This window comes from Silene latifolia, chromosome 5 (assembly GCF_048544455.1).
Source record: "Silene latifolia isolate original U9 population chromosome 5, ASM4854445v1, whole genome shotgun sequence".
Classification (NCBI taxonomy): domain Eukaryota; kingdom Viridiplantae; phylum Streptophyta; class Magnoliopsida; order Caryophyllales; family Caryophyllaceae; genus Silene; species Silene latifolia.
In genome coordinates, this window is record NC_133530.1 from 11,332,737 (window position 1) to 11,339,523 (window position 6,787).

The window sequence follows — 6,787 nt, forward strand, 5'->3', positions numbered from 1 at the left end:
GGTTTTCAATTTTAGTCGTTAAATTTACAAACTTTATTGATGGAATCCGCTCATATTCGGGAGTGAAATAGAGTCTCTTATATATAAAAGCTCAAATTTTGCAATAAAGGTATAAATAAAATAAATACTCCCTCCATTATTTTATATATGACGTTTTCATTTTAAGAGGTAAGTCTTTGACATTCAATTATATAAAAATATACTCTAGAAAAAATTATGAAAATTATATCATTAGATTCGTCATAAAATTTGCTTTCAAAAGAGTATACATTTCATATTATTAACTTAAATATTTTGAGAGATATTGAAGAGAGAAGTGAGTGTCTCGTGAGTATGACATATATAAAATAATGGAGGCCAGGGAGTATAAGATAGATAGTGAGTTAATCTTTACTCCATTAAAATGGTATTTAAGTTTTAAGATAAGTTTTACATGAATTATTATTTTTTATATCTCTAGATTATCCATAATATATGATAATGGTGGATTAAAAAATAAGTAAAAGGAAAATCAGAAGAAAAAAAATGGCATGGACCCAATGATGCCCCCTTCGCCATTATTAAGATGGAACACATGTTTTTCTTTGCTATACACAAACCCTAGCCTTTCCCTATCCCTCTCTTTCAAACGGCTCTCCTTCCTTAATCAACTCAATATTGCAACGTTCAAATAAAATCTCACTTTAAAAAATAATAAGAAACCCTAGAAAACAATGAGTGAAAGCATGTCAAGTTTCTTTGAAGGCCTAGAATTTGTAGATCCAAGTTTCTCCAACCCTCCGGCTTCACCGGATAACCTATTTAGCATCTTTGATGCTTTAGAAGGTTTGCAAGAAGGTGAAGAGACGATAAAGGAAGGTGTATTGTTTCAAGGACTGTCTGAGACCGAGCTCGATGCACTTGAAGTTGAAGTAGATCAACAGTCTAAGAGAAAGAGAGCAAAGTTAATACATGTAGAAGATGATGATAATCAAGAAATGAGGTCGGTTGGAGGTGGCGGAGATGGAGGAGAAGGAAGTAAGATGTCTCACATAGCCGTAGAAAGGAACCGTAGGAAGCAAATGAATGAACATATTTCCGTTTTGCGGTCTCTCATGCCTTGCTTCTATGTTAAGAGAGTAAGCCTTATGCTTCTTTAGTTTGCTTTTGTTGATCACCAGTACTTGTGTAAGGCAGCCTTACATGCCTTATTGTAAAAACAGTTCGCTTTAATAACCACCTTAATCCACTGAAATGGTTTGTCTTCATCCGTTTTACACTATTTTTACATAAAACTGCCATATACAAAACTTACTGATTAATTATTCTAAATATATTGTAAAAAAAAGTTATTATAGTTAGTGTGCAACCATTTAATTACCAAAATTTGATAATAATGAGTATTAGTGTAAATATGTAAATATTTACACTAATAAATATGTAAATATTTACACTAATAATGAGGATAATATAAATTGGATCGAGATAATACTACCTTGAGACCAGGTTGGTGCCACAAAACAAATGTATTTCAATTGTTTGAACGTGTGAACTTAGAGCTAGTAAGTTTTGCCTTACACAGATTAATTTAACAAAATCATAGGAAACCATTTGTGGATATCTTGTTGTTGGTCCAAAAACAATGTGCCAACTTTTTTTTTTTTTTTTACTCCCTCAGTCTCAGTCATTTGTTTACATTTTCCATTTTGGGTGTCAGTCAATTACAACTTTCTATTTTAAGAATAACTTTGATGAGTAATTTGATTCTACATTCTCAATTTGACTCACTTGTCATTTAGTAACTGACCATTTTTCTTTTAATGTCTTTGTGCTAAAACCAAAAGTAAACAAATGACCGAAATTGAGTAACTATTTAAATTACTACATACATAGGGTTAGTACTAACATGAAGTGTACACTACTCTTCACTCTTAATGTAGTAATGTACTCCCTCTGTCCCGGTCATTTGTTGTCATTTTCCATTTTTGGGTGTCTCAGTCATTTGTTATCCTTTCTATTTTAAGAATGAACTTGATGAGTAATTTGATCATTCTCATTCAATTTGTTCCACATGTCATTTAGTTATTGGTATATTCCTCTTTCCTTGGTCTTTGTGCCAAAACGAAAGGACAACAATTGACCGGGACGGAGGGAGTAATATACATGAGTATGTACTTGTGATATTTGCATGTAAATAGGCCATACAAACTGTGTTTCTCCCTTCCTAAAACAATCCCTTTGTTTTATGTGGTCAAGTCTGTCTTCAATACATAGAGCACATACTACATGTCATGCATTTTGTACCCAACCAATTTAAATATCTTGAATGGTGGGGACATATTTCTCAACGTTTTGAAATTGGTTAAAATGTAACATAATAACAAAACCGGTTGTAGAAATTTTGAATTCTACTGGTTAAAATTTTCGACTTTTTCCTAGCTTTTCCGATTAAATAGCTAATTATTGGCCTATAATTCTTCTTTTTAATGTTCAATTCACATTCACCTTGATTTCTAACTCTACCACTGAACATAACATTACAGTACAATAAACTCGATAGCTATAAATATCGTATAATTAAATAGATAAGTTCACAACAAACGACAATGCAAGTACATACATGACTCATAGGATTCGAAACTTGTTTGAATTGATCAAAAACAAGTTCTCTATAGCTCCAAATTAAGCATCATAATTAATTTATGACTAATCTTGTATTGTTGTCATTAATAGGGAGATCAAGCATCAATAATTGGTGGAGTTGTGGATTACATAAGTGAATTGCAACAAGTTCTTCAATCACTTGAAGCAAAGAAACAAAGAAAAGCATATAGTGAAGTCCTTAGTCCAAGATTAATTTCAAGTCCTAGACCATCACAAGTACTAAGCCCTAGAAAACCTCCCTTAAGTCCAAGGCTTAATAACCTTCCCTTAAGCCCAAGGACACCTCAACCTAGTAGCCCTTACAATATAAGACCAAGGACTAACCTCTCATCTACACTAATCACTCCTATAGACTTATCTCCTTCATCTTCATGCTCTTCACTTAATGATTTTCTTGCTAATGAGCTTGTTGCCAACTCGAAATCTCCGGTGGCCGAAGTTGAGGTCAAGTTTTCTGGACCAAATCTCCTTCTTAAGACGGTTTCTCCAAAAATTCCAGGACAAGTTGTGAAGATTGTATCGCTTCTTGAAGATCTTTCCCTTGAGATTCTTCAAATCAGCATGAGCACTTTTGACGGCACGATGCTCAATTCTTTCACCATCAAGGTAGTGTAAACCTCTCCCTCATGGGTTTTAATACTACGTTATCAAGGTTTGAACTTGAGACCTCTGGTTAATCTAAAATAATCTCGTACCAGTTGATCTAAGTACTCATAGATAGTTCAATATCACTAGTAACATGACGGAGTACAAAATCATTTTCCTGTCAACACAAAGGTCAACACACTGACCGAATTAGAAACTATAAGTTCGTAAAATCTCAATTAACACGAAACCTTAAAATCCATCAATGTTTAAGAGTACTCCCCCAGTCTTAGTCAATAGTTTACACTTGTTATTTTCCCTTACAAAATAAAGCAAGTGTAAACTATTCACTGGGACAGAGAGAATAGATATGAGTTAGGATTGTCTCATCAAAACTTATTGTTTTACCAAAATCATCCATAAGATATACTAAGCTATGCAAGTTACTTGCATTCAATAATTTGAATATTTTGAGTCAGATTGATAACTAATAATGAAATCATTTATCAATGTATAATGTACTTAATTCAAATCAACTGCTTTATGTAATCATGTCTAATAATAATAATTATACTCCTTATATATTTCTACAGATTGGAATTGAATGCCAGTTAAGTGCTGAAGAACTCGCGCACCAAATACAACAGACATTCTACTCATCTCCTTGTTCATTTACATCTCCTTAATCGACATTTACTGGAACCGATGTCAATGGAGGTTTATAACCGATAACAATGGCCGTTTTTCTCCTAGTGTTGGTATATTTCTATATATAACATCCATAACACAAAGGGAAATTTAAAAGAATTGAATATCATTTACTGAAATTAATAACACTATATGTATGAAACCTGTTCCTTGTCTTCATTTCATACATACTTATGGTTAGCCATTTAGTGTACGTACTATAACAAAGACAGAACGTTATAAATACAGTTAATGTATTATACAACTGGTTGTATATACAACTTATTCAATCTAGTTGAGCTTTGTTATAAAGTTATCGAACTCTACTATCAAAATTATCGGGCTATGATATAAAGTTATTGAGCTTATCAGAATAATTATTAAGCTCAATAACTTATAAAATAGTTCAACAACTTTGTGTAAGAGCTCAAAAACTTTGAGGCGGTTGTACAATGCTCTTATACAACTGGTTGTAGGATAGTATTTGTGTTATAAATACTCGAACACATGCATTACGATTGCATAGAAATTTCATAAATAATAGGTTTACAAATATAAAAACGTACAAGTTTGTAAATAATTATGTGGTAACTATTTTTGAAGGAATTTTCGGTGAAACCAAAGTTGGTACATGATCAAACCAAGAGGTAGTAAAAAACGGGACGGCGACTTTGAACGACACAAAGCTGTCGTTAGCCAGGTTATAACGTATTAACCAAGGGTGCTCGTCGTTGTTGAAACCAACATAAAAGCAAAACTCTCCATCAATCAAGCTAACAGGCTGTATATTCTCTTCTTTAATAAAGGGCCATATACCAACATTATCGGTCCATTTACCGTCACTAATGTTTTTAAGCAATGCTCTAAGATCGATTCTGGTGATTTCAGTCCACTCACTAGATTTTAAGTCTGTCAACATTCGAAGCGTCCATATACCACGCTTATTCAAATCTAACGTAATTAAGCCTATAGTAGTTTCCATACTAAAAAGGTAGTTTCTATGACAAAAAGTTATGCCTGTGGGCAAAGAAATCTGATAAAAGGTTTCTGTATCGACATCCATAGCCATTAAAGGAAAGACAGTATTACACCAATATATAAATCCTGCGATAAGGCGCCCACATGTCACAAGTGGGTAAATCGTGTTTCTATGGTTCATGGGTATACCGTGAGAATGTTGAAGATCAATAGGTCTCCAGGCTTTATCAACACCGATAGTAAACAAATTTATTTCACATCTATCAGGGTTGGCCACATATATGACAACATTCACCACTTTATACTGACCAGAGGAATTAACTGCAAAAGAATAAAATCCAGAGAAGGGTGGTTTCGGCAGCTCGACAGGAGGAAGACTAAACATTAGTTTCGTAAGAGGATTCATTAGATGAACCTTTTGTTTATCCCGAAAATCACAAAGCAAGACTAAGCCATTACATGAACCTTTAATTATGGCCGGGAAGGGTAATTGGATAGTTGTTACCTTGAATGATTTAGCAGTGACTTGTTCAGCACAATACACTTCATGTTGATTATTGCGAGATTGTATAATGAAAGAGGCCGACGTAGTAGTGGTAGTAGGCATTTGGCAATGGGCTTTAATAAAAGAAGGGTCGTTAACTATATCATACCACTGCTTGCACACGTATTTGACAACCTCGTACAGGAGTTTAGCAGGACGATGAAGTAGGATGTTAAATATGACATCTCTCGGAAGGTAGATATTACGTTTTTCTACTTTCCTTCGCTTGTGGGGAGCAACTACTCCATTTTTGGCCTGAAAAAATAGTAAAGTTATATAATCAAGTTAAAACTATAAGGGGAAGGAACTACAGGCCCCCGCATACTTGGTGCTTAATATTCCACTTTAGAAATTAGGGGCGGTGAGATTTGAACCCGTGATTTTTTAGTCACATGGCTCCGATACCATAATAACTAACCATCTCAACCAAAATCTTAAGGTGGTATTGGAATCCCAAGATCGATTTTATACCCTAACAATTTCAAATTAATAACAATAGTGATAGAATATACTCTCCCCATCCCAACAATTTGTTTACCATTGATTAAGATACTGATCACGGAGAATACAAAAGGTAGACAAATGAACGGAACAGAGGGAGTAGAGAAGAAGAGTACCTGAGGAAGAGCAGAATGAGACCTCAATTTCATTTACGTCCTTCGGTCGTTGCCCTAAAAATTTACAATGCGGCAGTCGGTACCCTCTTTCTTTTGTATGAAGGATCCCTTCTGTATTCTCAGTATTTGGTTTGATTTGAGTATCTTTTTACGTATTTGGAAACTAATAAAAAATCGATTTGGGTCATGTACAATACAATCCTCCGAAATCCGAACCCACACACTCGGCACCCTCTTTCTTTTAAGTCGCTAACCTATAGGACCATAGGACTGAAGACCTAGCAATCAAACGGGTGAATCAGGTCGGATTTGAATCCGGTCAAATTGGCAAGAATTTGGGTCAGGTCTGTTATTTTGGGTTCGGGTGAATTATTATCAATTTATTTATGGATGGATAATCATCAGTGTGTAAGTGTGTAACACAATTAACATTCGAGTCGAGTTAATTTGGGTTCGGGTCTTAAGTTCTAATGTCAGATCACGGGTGGGCCAGGTTATTCGGGGTCGGATCAGTTTTGTCAGGTCTACATAGGATAGGAGTATCACTCAGAGATCTCGTAAAAGGATCATTTTTTTACTATTATAGAAATCGACCGTCTTACATTATAATAAATGTTCTATGTTAAACTTAGCGGGAGACGGAGGTGGAACGAGGGGGGCTCTTGTCTCTACTAGCGTTTGAAAATTTTGTAACTTTTAATTACTCAAATTTTGAATTTTTTTGAGATTACCT

At 34.4% G+C, this 6,787-nt stretch overlaps 2 protein-coding genes across 2 annotated transcripts; one reads left to right on the forward strand and one right to left on the reverse strand.

Annotated features, from left to right (window-relative positions):
• The first annotated feature begins 539 nt into the window (after nt 1–539).
• LOC141655895 (transcription factor SPEECHLESS) lies at nt 540–4,168 on the forward strand. The gene is made up of 3 exons (XM_074462902.1): nt 540–1,118; nt 2,713–3,249; nt 3,822–4,168. The coding sequence occupies exons 1-3, from the start codon at nt 714–716 to the stop codon at nt 3,912–3,914; spliced, it is 1,035 nt and encodes a 344-aa protein (XP_074319003.1). The 5' UTR covers nt 540–713; the 3' UTR covers nt 3,915–4,168.
• LOC141655896 (uncharacterized) lies at nt 2,728–6,139 on the reverse strand. The gene is made up of 3 exons (XM_074462903.1): nt 6,055–6,139; nt 5,399–5,692; nt 2,728–3,406 (listed from the first exon to the last, which is right to left on the reverse strand). Exons 1-3 carry the CDS (start codon nt 6,085–6,087, stop codon nt 3,347–3,349), a joined length of 387 nt encoding a protein of 128 aa, XP_074319004.1. The 5' UTR covers nt 6,088–6,139; the 3' UTR covers nt 2,728–3,346.
• Between the last annotated feature and the right edge of the window lie 648 nt (nt 6,140–6,787).

Bases quoted from the DNA above. Each gene is read 5' to 3' on its own strand.
- LOC141655895 (XM_074462902.1), top strand. From the start codon at position 714: ATGAGTGAAAGCATGTCAAGTTTCTTTGAAGGCCTAGAATTTGTAGAT. The intron at 1,119-2,712 runs GTAAGCCTTATG...TGTCATTAATAG, and splicing joins CTTGCTTCTATGTTAAGAGA to GGAGATCAAGCATCAATAAT. The intron at 3,250-3,821 runs GTAGTGTAAACC...ATATTTCTACAG, and splicing joins TCAATTCTTTCACCATCAAG to ATTGGAATTGAATGCCAGTT.
- LOC141655896 (XM_074462903.1), bottom strand. From the start codon at position 6,087: ATGAAATTGAGGTCTCATTCTGCTCTTCCTCAG. The intron at 5,693-6,054 runs GTACTCTTCTTC...CTATTTTTTCAG, and splicing joins CTCATTCTGCTCTTCCTCAG to GCCAAAAATGGAGTAGTTGC. The intron at 3,407-5,398 runs GTAACAACTATC...TTGTGTTGACAG, and splicing joins TCACTGCTAAATCATTCAAG to GAAAATGATTTTGTACTCCG.